Source organism: Asterias amurensis, chromosome 20 (genome assembly GCF_032118995.1).
Source record: "Asterias amurensis chromosome 20, ASM3211899v1".
NCBI classification, from domain to species: Eukaryota; Metazoa; Echinodermata; class Asteroidea; order Forcipulatida; family Asteriidae; genus Asterias; species Asterias amurensis.
The window spans coordinates 14,124,488-14,138,471 of record NC_092667.1 but is presented as its reverse complement, the minus strand read 5'-3'; the positions used below and the strand labels follow the sequence as shown (position 1 = coordinate 14,138,471).

Here is a 13,984-nt window from a genome sequence, read left to right as displayed (position 1 = left end):
AGCTCAAATCAGTTAATTGTATGTAACCCACCCCTCTCCCCTCGACTTGATGATCACTCACAAAAACCACTCACAAAAACTACACACGGAAGGATCTCAAGATTCTTTATAAGAATACAAAATATATTTTTATCATTTTCAAAACATAATAAGATCTACACAATATGTTAATAAATACAAACAAACTGAAACAAAACATACTTTTATAACTTAATACTACATGAATAATATTTACTGTTTGTGCTCACCATAGAATTTTGCGACCTACATATAATGTGCCGGTGTCAGACACGATTGTGTACTTCATGCATTACTGTCCGCTCCGGGTGTCAGACACGATTGTGTCCTCCATGCATTACTGTCCGCTCCGGGTGTCAGACACAATTGTGTCCTCCATGCATTACTGTCCGCTCCGGGTGTCAGACACGATTGTGTCCTCCATGCATTACTGTCCGCTCCGGGCACTTTTGCATATGCAACTGTTCGTTATTTTATGCATTTTTTGAGATACACCAAGTGAAAAGACTGGTCTTTGACAATCACCAATAGTGTCTATGTCTTTCAGTAAATTAGTCCTCCCAACTAATGTCCTTTAGCTAGAAATGGTTAATCAATTAATTTATTTGATAACATATTATTTTATACGATAATTAATAATAAGGTATATCATTTGTTTAGGAAAATTATCCATGCAAGAGAGGGGCAGTTCAGTGGATTTAAGCTTGGTTTGAATATGCTGAATGCCTAGGAGTACACATTTGTTCTTGAGGATAGGGTGCCACAACTAAACTTCAAACACACACTTTTTTTTCTAACATTGTGTTTTTTGGTTTTACCCGCACACCGTTGAGTACCCGGCATTTTCCCCAAGTCCTGTGAAAGAAAGCAATCTATCAGCATATTACTCGGGTGGGATTCAAACCCAACACCTTTGTCATCTAGGCCAGAAGTTGATTTTACAAAGAGTTAGGACTCGTCTTATCTCGAGTTAGGACGAGTAACTCGTCCTAACTTAGGATTAATCTTAAGTTATCCTAAGTTAGGAAGAGTTTTGTGAAATCGACGGCAGATGTCTTACCACTAGACCACCATGACTGCCCTGTAGCTAGAAGCAGTTTGAATCTTATATTTTAGCACTATAGACGATGTGACCTATGTTTACATTCAAACCAGCCTATTGACAGAACACTGTGTACGCCATGTTTCACCGGGCAAAAAGACACATAGTCATGGTAAGATTGCATCACTTTCTAGCTGGCTGCCAAAACACAAAGGTTTTGCCAGGCAGTATGCGCACGAATCATGTAAACGTTTAAAGGTAACGCTACAAACTATGATGCTACATTTGCATCATGCAAAAAGAATATTGTTTGGTTTTACCCATACACCAATCATGTGTATTAGTGTATCACACAACATTGGAATAATGAATGAAATGAGCAAATTGATTGGTCTAGAACTTCTGCTCAGACAGCCAATGAGATACCTTACTTTTAAATAGAAAAATTATATGAACAATCCTTTATTTTTGTCAAACTGAGTATTATTCAAGTAACAGCTTCATACTTAATCTGAGTATTAATTATTATAATAATTTCACTATGAGTTAACTTGATTATGCCATAAACTGACGTTTAATTAGACTGCTAATGAGTTGTTAATTTTGTGATATTATGTGAGTAATACATGCAACAATTAATCAGAAATTTATGATTATTTTGGATTACATCATTCCCATAATTGATTTAGGCAAAGTCTTTAATATAAAGGCAAAAGCTAAAATAGTTTTAAAAACAAACTATCATGAGAAAAGCAAGAGGTTGATTAGGTTAATAAAGTCTATAATTATTTAGTTATAGTTTACTTCTATCGATTATAGTTTATCAATCAAGGATTAGAGCAATGTATTGTTTACAATGTTAAATTTAGATGCGACTGTTTCACATGTATGCTTCGTTTTTGAAAGGGTTAGGACACCTTGTTGTAAAGCCAAGGACTCTTAATTAAGTGAACTTAATCACTAGCCAAGAACTCCTTGGGTAGGGGAGAAAAATAAGGGAGGAGGGTTCAGTTCTCAACGTGCATGACAACCCCAGGGAATTATTCCAGAGAAACCCCCATGCAATCAGGCAGGGACTGAACACCCAATCCAGATAGTGTCCCCGACAGGATTCGAACCATGGTCCTAGGGGGTGGACGGCGAGGAAAGATACCACTGCACCAACCCAATCACCCAACAGTTTTGTATCCCCACCAACAACAAATTTGAAATGAAAAACACATTTTGAAAAAGGCACCTCTTCAAGTATACCCGAGCCTTTATAAAACCACCGACTGTCACTGTTGAGAGTTTCAAAAATAAAATCAGCTGCCATTTTATAACTTGTTGTTTAATCCTTACACAGATGTGAAATTTTCCCAGTTCTGTGGTAAAAAAACCAACATGCAAATCACTCGGGTGGGATTCGAACCCAAGGTCTTGCATTGTCAGAGCAGATGTCTTACCAATTAAACCATCGAGCTAGACCAGTGGTTATAGAAGCAGTTCCAATCCCCTTTGTTAGCAGACATACATGGAGGATAAAGAAGATAGTTTGTTTTTACCCTTGCGCAAATGTGTACTTCCCCGAGTTCCGTGTACAAATCAGTCGCTGCCACTTTGTTTGGATGATCTAGTCACCAGTGATTAAAAAATACAAAATGATTTGGACCAGACCAAATACTGGCAGTGGCTGCAAGGTGGGTTAAAAAAAAGGTGAATATTTCATAAAATCCATGTTAAAAAAAATGAAAAAATGAGGCTTTGTATGGTTTCACCTGTATCATGTCTTATAAGACGTTACACCTCCTTCTCATGAGGTCCTTAAGGAAGCCGACTCCTGAAGAATTTCTCCCAAACGTCACGTTCCTTGGTGGGTAGATCTTTCGGCGTAATGTAAGACAACAACCCTTGCTTGGTAGATGCATAAAGCAGAATCCAACGCGTCTCAAGTGTACTGTCACTTGGGTCAGAGGTATTCGCGGTTTCATCTGTTGAAGTATAGGTAATTTAAAAAAAAAAAAATTGAGAAAATAGAATTATTTGTTGCAAACTGCTTACCAACCAAAAGGACCTATGGTATAAAAGCAAAAATATAGTTAATGGCCTGACGTTTCGACCCTAGCAGAGTCTTTCTTGAAGACTACAAAAGAATGAGTTTAATTTTTTATTTTTATTGTCACGATTTGTATGTTAAAAAAAAATAGACAAAGTTGTTTGAAGGGCCGGTTCCGCCTACCCCTTTTGTGACGTCAATCGAGGCAGACTTTGCCTGCAATGCGTAGAGTAACCAAACATGCAAAGTACATGTACGGTCAAAGTCGTGAGTTTTGGAGAAAAAAAATTATTGCATTTTCCGGCAATGCCGAAAGTTATAAAACAATGATCATCCATTTCCTCAGGATATAAGGATGTTTTTTTTCTTATAGCCCTTTTTTGTTTAATCTTGTTTTTTGTTTTTTTCATAACATAATCAAATTGATCAAACCAAACAACTATTTCCTCAAGAATTTCTCAAGGTTGTCTCTTTCAAAGTTAGCGCAAAGGCTGTTTGAGGTGACCCACTACCCTGGGGAGGTGACCCACTACCCTGGGGAGGTGACCCACTACCCTGGGGAGGACACCAACTACCCTGGGGAGTTTACAATGATTCCAAGGCATCGGACACTATTGGTTATTACAGTTTTTAGCATATGAACTTACTTGGAAACGAGCAATGGAGAGCTGTTGATATACAAAACATTGTGAGAAACGGCACCTCTGAGGTAAAGTAGTTTTTGAGAATGAAGTAATTTCTCACTCAAATAATAAAAGACTTCAGACTTCTCTTGCAACTTCAATGACTAATTGAGTCCAAATGTTCACAGATTTGTTATTGTATGGACATGTTGAGATACACCAAGTGAGAATACTAACATTAATTTGATGACTAAACATTTTAACAAGAATGCTTTATAAACTTGTTTATATTGCGTTTGTTTATCGTTTCAATGTTATTATGAAATTTGTTTACTTCTGAATTTTTTTATAATTATCGATCAAAGAGTTAGGCGCCAACCTCAAGATTCTGAAAAACGAGAAACACTTATGCTTTCAAAAAGACAATACATGGTGCCATGTGAGTGAGGTTGCTTTGTTATACTTCCATGCTATAACACAGTGGCTGAACAAAACGGAGCTCAAACATAAACACAAGTGATGACATGACAAGACTTTTTGAGAATCTTTCTGAAAAGCACCGGAGAATGGTATTTAAAATTATTGTATTTTTTACTCAAACCAACTTCCTCATTGATTTAAACAAATTTCAGCTAAGATCACTAGTCAGTTTCATTAAATTTAAAAGCAAGTTGCCCAATTTAGAACCCTACCCAAAGTTAACAATAAAGTAAAATGATTACAAAAAAGACCCAGAATAAACATGAATGATTAACATTTATTTATTAGTTTGTGATTACATTTTTTATTTAAATTTTTAGATTATTAGGCAATTTGACGTTTACATGAATGTATCTCTTGCAGGTTTAAATCAAAGTTTTTTTAGCGGATTGACTTATGAGTTTAAAACTACCAGAGTAAAACATTACATTTTATATGATTTAATGAGATAACTTTAATGCTACTTTTCTATTAACATGCAAACAATGTATGTGTGTTAAGCTCAAGTTAGACTAAATCTTATCAAAATAGCCAGTAAAAGGCATATCAAGAGCATTGAAAAATGACTTAATTAAGATAAACCAAACGGAAACTTCAGTTGTATATGGCGAGAAGTACCCCCTACCCCTCACCACCCTTAAAAAATGGTGGAACCCCATGTGCCCCTTAAGATTTTAGTCTATAAGTTCGGAGATGCTCTCAGCTCTGTTTACACATGTTTATTTTACAGTTCAACAAAATACTGGTCACTTGATGAAGACACTTATTTGACCAATAAAGTTAAATGACTGATAATAGTCAATGTTTATATTTTATAGTTGTTTTCCAACATTAAAGATACATTTCAAGTTTTGTTTTATGTTGCAAAATGTTATGCCAATGGGTTACATAATATTACTTTATTTGAATATTGATACTACGTTTATGGGATTTAAAGACCAATAAATGACTACAATTTTAGTTTACATAAACATTATTTATTTCTCTCAAATGAAGGTAAAATTAACATGATCATTATTTTGTTAAACTGAACTGAAACTTGTAATATCAAGTACTGGTACTGACCTAGGTGTATTTAACACAAAAACAAAACTACTAAAACTACAACTAAGAATAAACTAACATGTCATACAAAATGCTTATTTTTGCTTTACTGTTTAGTTAAAATCTATAATGGTTTAGCTTTAGATGATTTACATGTTATCATAACCTTGCTAAGAAACGTTAGTTTAGTCTTTGACCATTAAACAAAGACAAAAAACATTGAAAGAGAAAATTTATTGAGTTAGACTCTGAAACACAAACATAAAGTCTTTACTTAATTCTGATTGTTAACACTAAGATAAAACAATTAACTCCTATCAGATTAAGCTTAAAATGAAGATGGTTTAACAGAAATAATAGTGGGTATATTAGCTCTTGCTAGCCCGATTCATCAACAAATGCACCATCGCAACATCGCTCTACTATTTGAGCTATCTAGCCACATGTTGGCGGTCTCTTTATTAGTCACTACCTTTGTTCAGGGTTGGCTAAATTATTTCCCTACTTGATTAAAACTAATTTCTGTTTAAAGTGGAGAAGAGGTATTGTAAAGTTTATTGGCATTCATACTTAACTACACCACACCAGAGAAAGTTGATATCCACGTTTTTCATGGTATATTTCTCCAAGTTTAACGACAGACTTCACCAAGTTCTTTGATCATGTCATGCCCCTTTAATGCTTGGAATGAAGAGCATGTTGCATATGAGTGTTAAGATGTTTATTGTATTAAACCTGGGGTCGATTTCACAAAGAGTTAGGATTCGTCTCATCTCGAGTTAGGACAAGTTAATCGTCCTAACTTAGGACCAGCCATACGTTTTTAATATCTCCTAGGACTAGTCCTAAGTTAGGACTAGTCCTAACTCTTTGTGAAATCGACCCCTGGTGTGTATTATATCAACTGGCAGTATCTTTAAACAAAATTTGTCAAGTACACTCTGAATGAAAGATTTTGGATTTATATGAAATTTTGAAAATTATTATGAGTGGTCAAGGCTTGATGTTTAAGTTGAGAATGAAAAAAATAAAAAAATGGAAACAAATAAAACTGGTGAAATTTCAGGTTTATAGGATGATTTTATCCCCCATTTTATGGCTGTCTACTCAATCGGTTTGTAATAATATCAAATCAATACCGGTAGGGATGGGTGCGTTGAATGCCTTTCTGAGGGGGAAATGAGGTTGGGGCCTTCAGGCGGGCCCCTGCGTCACCCCAACTCTGCCCGTTGTTAACACCCCCACCTGGTAGTAATCAAAAGAAAAGAGAGAAGAAACATGCTAAGAACTATTGGCAGCATTGGTTAATAATAGCGCTGGTCATTTTTGTGAGTGCTATCTGGCCATCGCATGCATCTGACATTTTCATTTAAAAATTTCGTCGCAATTTCAAGATTGTCTCAGATTCAGTTTTTGGGCATAAAACCCGTTATCTTTTTAAAACATTACATCAAAGTGAAATGTTTCTCAAAATGCTTTATACTTTCAAACGCTGCTGCAAAAGGTTTTAAATTGCCGTTAATTTTAAGCGTGATCACCAAACACATACCTTCCATTTAAATGATATTGAAAACAATGACTAGGGAGACTCACCATAGCCCGATTGTCCAAAGTTGTTATCAGTTGTCATACCTTGGTATCCCGAAGGACTGAGAGAGAGAAATGACAAATTAAATGAAAGATTAAATATAAAACCTGATTCAGGTGATTGCACAGCTGGGCAGAAATATCATAAATTTCTGTCTGCCATGTTATTCAAAACACAAAAGCACTGTTTGAAGGTTTCAGGTCTTAATTACATTTTGTAACTTTAAGGTAAAGTAAAGTCTGTCCTGAGCCAATATGGTTCATTAGGTCGGTGTTTATAGCCGTTTCATTGGCTTTAAACGACTGAGAATATTTGTATTCCTCCTGGACAGGATGCCAGTCCATCACAGGTTACTCCCTAGCTCTCACCGGTACCCATTTGTACAACTCGGTGGAGAGAAGCAATTATGATTAAATGCCTTGCTCAAGGACACAAGTGTTGTGACTGACCAGGCCCAGGTCAGGATTCAAACCCACATTCGGTAAATTACAGAACTTAAGTCCACTGCCCTTGACTGCTCGGCCATGACACCCAACAAATTTAATAAAGAGGATGTCGTTTCTTAGTCCATTACTGAATTTATTGCCTATACTAAGGTGACGTCTGAAATGAGCTTGTTCTATAAATCCTTTTTCCTCTTGCATTTAATACTGCCATTTGTTCTTAATAAAATAATAATATTTTAAAGTAGAATCATTTGTGTAATTTCATGACAGCATACAGTCCGCTGTTTTGTTTTCAAACTGGCGGAGCATATATTCCGCTTATTGTATTCCAGAGTCAGATCTATGTTTTTTTTATTAATCACTACTCACTAATTACAACACACTATTGTTTTTGTTGTGTGCATGAACAACTCTTAAAAGGGATAAGGAGTAACTCCAAACAGCAACATTTTGAAAGATTGAAAGGAAATGTGCCCCTTTAATGGCGATACATTTTCACTTACCCTCCTGAAGTGTTGAATCCTTCTCCCCTTGCACTGTAACCTTCATTATACTAAATGGGTGAAGAAATTAATCTAAGTTAAAGGCAGTGGACACTATTGGTAATTACTCAAAATAATTATTAGCATAAAACCTTACTTGGTAACAAGTAATGGGGAGAGGTTGGTAATATAAAACGTTGTGAGAAAGAAGTAATTTTTCACCAATTTGATTTTGAGACCTCAAGTTTAGAATTTGAGCTCTCAAAATCAAGCATCTGAAAGCACACAACTTCGTGGGATAAGGATGTTTTTTCTTTCACAATTATCTTGCAACTCCGACGACCAATCAAGCTCAAATTTTCACAGGTTTGTTATTTTATGTATATGTTGAGACACACCAAGTGAGGAGACTGGTCTTTGACAATTACCAATAGTGTCCACTGGCTTTAACAAACAAAAATGTAACTATCGTTGCATCAGTGTGAAAAAATTTTATCTTTTTTTTTGCACAAACATCGTACCTCATACAAAAATAATCGTCACAAAATTTTCGTAATTCTCAATCTCAACACCTACTTGTAGTGTGTGTACGTCTTTGATATTTTAAGCAAGATACAACGTTTTGACCATTTCAACCTTGCCTTTCACCTAGGTGCCATTTTAGGAGATTTTTGCACAACATTTTTTGGACAACATTTTTTGCACTGATATGACGTTGCGATGTACAGTCACACTCATACCAAGGTTAAGCTTCAATAAGATGTCATCTTGTAATTCAAGAGCTTAATACAGGTCTCGGATTTCATCTTCAAAAGGGCAAGGCCATTTTCATTTTGCAAAGGGGCACTTCCATTAGAAATCTTTAAAATTCATGGAAACATTTTGAAGGGGCACCAAGGCCTAAACCAGGGCAACGAAAAGCCACAGACAAGTATTCTAAATGTGTTTTTTACTTCAGTATTCTTATTGTATGTATATACTAAAATCTTTTTTGTTGTGCACACTGGAGGGTCGGACCCTTTCAAGTTTTTCTTAACCAATGTGACCAATAAATTAATAAATACAATTAATGACTGAAATGAAAGATAACTCACTTCGCCTTGCACTCCTTGCGGTGGTGGGGGCATTCTACCTGAATTAAACTGCCCCGGTGACTGCTGCTGCCTTCCAAAGCCCCCTTGATAACCCCCTCTACTTCCTGCGACTCCTCCTCCCCTAATTGAAGGGCTAGGCGCCCCACCAGGAGGACCAGGGAAAGGCCTCCCAGGGGGACCTTGTGGACCCTGTGGGGGTGAGGGGAACCTCCCATGCATATTAGGGGGAGCTCCCCTTCCCATGGGTCCAGGGTGGGACATTGCACCTCTGGATCCAGCATTACTGACACCGCGTCCTGTGCCTGCTGGAGGTTCATTGTAGGAACCACTGATGATGGCGAGCTCTCGGAGTTGACTCTGTCTGATTTCATCATTGGGGTCCTATGGTAAACAGAAGGGAAAACACCAAGAGATTAGAGTGACCATCAAATTGTTTCAAATCCATTAAATCAAAGCAAGGTGTGCTTTTGATGGACTCAGCACTGTCAGGGCTCACATATGATCAAAAAGCCATTTGTGTGTTAGATTTGAATATTGTCTGGTACAAAGGCGTGCTTGATCACAAGTTACCTTAGACAATAGAAACAGTTGCTATGTAACACGATAAGGGGCAACCTTTTGTGTAGTTGTGGCACCCATACACAATTCTGAATGGATGTGTGTGGCACAATGTTACTAGGGATTGCTCATCTGGAGGATGCTATGCAAAGTCTTGACCCGAACCATTTGACATATCAACTGTCTCTTAAGTCTACGGAATTCTGTAAGCGGTACATTCTGACTAAGCAAGTCATTGTTCCAGACATTATTCAAAGTCACTCGGAAATGGCTAGTTGATGATGCCAGATACAGTTGCGATTGGATTCTATTGTAAAGTGCGTTAAGGCAAAACTGACAATCTCTTTATATACACATATAAAGATGTCTCCCTCTCGTTGCTACAGATAAATAGATGAATGAAGACTCACCGGGATGAGATATTTGCGCACTTCAGCGATGCCATACGCCAGTCTGTTGTAGGCATCAGCTGCCGGTGCGTAGACCTCTATTAACACATGGAGGTCTTCGTTAAGATGGGCATGTTTCTCTGATCCCTCTTCCCTCAATTCATCTTCCTGTTCATTAACGGGAGAAGAGGATAGTGAGTAATTCATATTAATGGATTTGGGTACTTTTTCAAAATGTCCATAGATTTACATTAAACTTACAGAGTTTCAAGATAATGATAGTGGAAAGCTTCCCTTCAAATATTACTTACTGAGGTGCTGTAGTTTTTGAGAAATGAGTAAAAAAAAATTCATGGAAATATGTTTGTAAATGATTAAAATAATTTTCGTCTCATGAGACGAAATCTATTTTCATGACATTGTTTTACTCATTTCCCAAAAACTACAGCAACTCAGCACGTAATATTTTTCAGGGAAGCTTTCTAGCATCATTATCTTCAAACTGTGTAAGTTTAGTGTAAATCTGTGGACATTGTGTTTTTTGTCCTACAAAAGTTACATAGACCCTTTAAATAAGTAGGATTTGAAACTGGGTGGAAGTTTTATTAGACGAGGTTTGTGGCTACACCATGTGAAAATCTTTTTTTAAGTAGTGTTGGTCCTGAAAAAGAACAAGTAATTGGGGCAAGGCCATTTGCTGGGGCATGGCCATTTGCTGGGGCATGGCCATTTGCTGGGGCAAGGCCATTTGCTGGGGCATGGCCATTTGCTGGGGCAAGGCCATTTGCTGGGGCAGACCGGAGGTAAGGTAATCAGAGTGCAAAGACCGGCTGTTATTCCCCAGGGGCAACCCTAAGGACGGGAATTTATGTAATACGTGTTTACAAGTACTGACCTTTTTCTTGTCTCTTAATGACCCCTTTCCAAGTATAGACATTCTCGTTCCGGTCATTTCTTGCATTCGCTTCAGGGAATTTCCTCTCGGGCCCAGAAGTTTGCCGACAAAGTTAAACTGGAATCAAAACAAACAATTTACATCTTGTCTACCCTTTCATAAGTGTTCAGTTTGAATGAATTAAAGGCAGAGTATTCCTTTGTTTTGAATCCTTTGATTGTTGTAATTATATATGTAGATGTATACAATTATACTAACATCTGAAAATTTCATTGATCAGGTTATAGAGATATCACCGAAAAATCGCCGAAAAATCCAGAGCGAATAATTATGTCCATGCAGGAAGAATAATTAATAAGAATACACAATATGAGAAGCGTAACACCGTCATGCTTCTCAGATTCAAATTATGGGCCATAAAAAAATTCTCTTTTTATATCTAGCCATATTCCGAGGTGAAATGTTTTCTCAAAATGCTTTATTCTCTCAAACGCTAACCGAAGGCTGTTATTGCCATTAATTTAAAGAGATTGATACGTTCCCATAATCCCTTTAAATCTGGATTGATCTGCATTACTTTAAAGAGCCTGATGACAATTAAAGTAAAGCATCTTGTCTAAGGACACAAGTGTCATGGACGTCGGGAATCGAACCCACACCCTGATGACTTAACTGCTCAGCCATGACTTGATTTGTAGATGGTTTTACAAACCTTTGGATGTTCTTCAGTAGGGATAAGGACCCTGACTTCCAATTTGAGAGGCTTGTCTGTTATTATATCAATATATTTGGGTTGTTGTATTATGCCAGCTTCAAGTCTTTTTATTTCTGTGGAACACAAAAGAAAGGTGGTGAAAGGTCACAAGAAAGTTTGTTAAAATATCTTGGCAAGAAATTTGTAAAAAATACATTGGATTATATTATAATTGTCTTATTATTCAAATAAATATGGGTTCCTTTTTTAATCTGCCAGTTGAGCATAGTTGGACATGGTCACCTGTCTGTCAAAGCCTCTTGCATCAATCGAGCTTGAATTGGAGAGAAATAATAATAACTGAAATAACATTTTAGCAACATCCACATATTATTAAATTGGGATTTTGAAAAGAATACTGAACCTCATAAGTCCCTGAATTGCAAGGCACACATAGTTCTAATGATATTGTAGGATAACTTTCCGTATGGCGCCACCACCTTTTCACTCATTTTTACAAAAAGGGATATCTCATTGAGGTAAATTAGATACTATATTATTTCATATCGAATGAAAAAGTGGTGGCGCCATACCGATACGGAAACTTTTACACTTGCAATCGTCGTGTTATCGGCACTCTGGACTTGTTTTCGGCTTGTTCTTAGTAGGACTGTGATCAAGTCAGTGCATGGAGGTAGTTGCGATAAAGTAACCGGCTGCTCTGGCCGACGGCGTAGACGCGCAGGAGGGTTACTTTATCGCAACTATGCATGGAGGTAGAAATAACCTCCATGGTCAGTGTCTGTCAGTGATGTCCGTCACTCTACCACTCTATGTGGAGTCACTCTGATTCTAAATAAATGATAAATCTAATTGATTTGTTTTTGAAGGGTCCTACTAAAAGCCGACAACAAGCCAACAACGCCGACAACAAGTCCAGAGCGCCGACAACACGCCGCCAACAAGTTTTAAATACCTCAAAAATTGCAAATAAACCATAGATATATTAGAACTATGTGTGTTCTGTAATATAAACATACATTTAGTGGAAAAACTTCACGAAAAGTGTGAGTTTTTAACCAGGAAAAAAACTTAACTTTCACGGAAAACGGTTGGACGCCATCTTGGCTTAAAATCGTGTTTGGACCAGTCCATTATGATGCGGGTAAGTCAGATTTAGCAGTAGAGGGCGGGCGTCATGCACTGTGCAAACTGCAGTGAAGGTCTTCACATGAAGCCCGCCCTCTGTTGTTGGCAAGTTCTAAATCTACCCGTATCATAATGGTCTGGTCCAAACACGGTTTTTAAGCCAAGATGGCATCCGACCGCTTTCCGTGCAAGTAAAGTTTTTATTTGGTTAAAAAATACACACTTTTCGTGAAGTTTTTCCATTAAATTTACGTTTATGTTACAGAACACATATAGTTCTAATATATATATGTTTTATTGGCCATTTTTGAGGTATTAAAAACTTGTTGGCGGCGTGTTGTCGGCGCTCTGGACTTGTTGTCGGCGTTGTCGGCTTTTAGTAGGACCGGTTTTTGAATGATATAATAATGATATGGAATTGTTGAAAAGTTGGGTCGGGAGGTAGAATTAGAGCTTCTTCATTTACCTAACTAACTAACTAATGAGAGCAACAAACCTAATTTAATGTCACAAAATGCTACATTAGTTCCCTCCTCCCAATCATAATTATGTGGTAGTAAAAACAAAAAGTCAAACAGGACCATCGATACCCCAGTAGACAGAGAGGTAATCGAAGCTGTCCGTAAACTGGGCATCATTTTCACTCACCATCGTTTATGACTTTCTTTGAGTGTGTCAAAGCAGGATCGAGACCCTCTTTTTCTTGCTTTAAACTTTGGAGGCGAGCTGTTCTGTCTTCAACATTCTCCATTGTCTTGGCTGGTCTGTTTTGACAGTTTCCACAATAATAAAAGTGATTTTTTTTTCTTTCTACCCCGTGTATCACGCTTAGGGTGCTTTCACTGGTGTACAGAATTTGGTTGTTATAAAACGTAGTATTTTGTTAAAATTGCCGAGTACCACCCTTTCAGTCATTCTAGCGCCCTCTGTAGGTAAAAACTGTTTACTTCCTGACCACTCATCCAAACTGTTGGAAGGTACTAAAAACTAACCTCTACATACAGCGGTTCGGAACTTTTCGTGTGCTCTCGGAACATTCCGGCACGGTTCGCGACGATCCCCCACGCAGCAGGTTTGGGGAGATGTTACATAAGAGTGGACTAACCACTAGGACCTGGTTGTTTATATTTTTTTCATGTTTAAAAGATTCAAGCACTGCTTCAGACCTCTTTGTTCTAGTACATTTTTGCAGAATCAGGTTTGGGGAGTTGTTACATAAGAGTGGACTAACCACTAGGACCTGGTTGTTAATATTTTCATGTATAAAAGATCAGTACTGCTTCAGACCTCTATATTTAAGTACATTTGTAGCAGCAGGTTTGGGGAGTTGTTACATACGAGTGGACTAACCACTGGGACCTGGTTGTTTATAGTTTCATATTTAAAAGATGCAAGCACTGCTTCAGGTTTGGGGAGTTGTTACATAAGAGTGTACACACCACTAGGA

At 37.3% G+C, this 13,984-nt stretch overlaps 1 protein-coding gene across 3 annotated transcripts; it reads right to left on the bottom strand.

Moving 5' to 3' along the window:
• Window positions 1-137: 137 nt before the first annotated feature.
• LOC139952068 (KH domain-containing, RNA-binding, signal transduction-associated protein 2-like) lies at window positions 138-13,407 on the bottom strand. 3 transcript variants are annotated; one of them, XM_071951012.1, is made up of 9 exons: window positions 13,186-13,406; window positions 11,407-11,522; window positions 10,695-10,811; window positions 9,821-9,967; window positions 8,853-9,233; window positions 7,780-7,829; window positions 6,836-6,891; window positions 6,382-6,487; window positions 2,894-3,030 (listed from the first exon to the last, which is right to left on the bottom strand). In XM_071951012.1, exons 1-9 carry the CDS (start codon window positions 13,286-13,288, stop codon window positions 3,027-3,029), a joined length of 1,080 nt encoding a protein of 359 aa, XP_071807113.1. In that variant the 5' UTR covers window positions 13,289-13,406; the 3' UTR covers window positions 2,894-3,026. The 3 variants fall into 3 exon arrangements, with proteins under 3 accessions (XP_071807111.1, XP_071807113.1, XP_071807112.1); XM_071951010.1 differs by lacking the exon at window positions 6,382-6,487 and having other exon boundaries at window positions 138-3,030; window positions 6,875-6,891; window positions 13,186-13,407; XM_071951011.1 differs by lacking the exon at window positions 2,894-3,030 and having other exon boundaries at window positions 6,085-6,487.
• Between the last annotated feature and the right edge of the window lie 577 nt (window positions 13,408-13,984).

Excerpts from the sequence above, each read along its gene's own strand:
- LOC139952068 (XM_071951010.1), bottom strand. The coding sequence starts at position 13,288 with ATGGAGAATGTTGAAGACAGAACAGCTCGCCTCCAAAGTTTAAAGCAA. Across the intron at positions 11,523-13,185 it reads AAAGAAAGTCATAAACGATG|AAATAAAAAGACTTGAAGCT; the intron begins GTGAGTGAAAAT and ends TGTGTTCCACAG. Across the intron at positions 9,968-10,694 it reads CATTAAGAGACAAGAAAAAG|GAAGATGAATTGAGGGAAGA; the intron begins GTCAGTACTTGT and ends GTTAATGAACAG.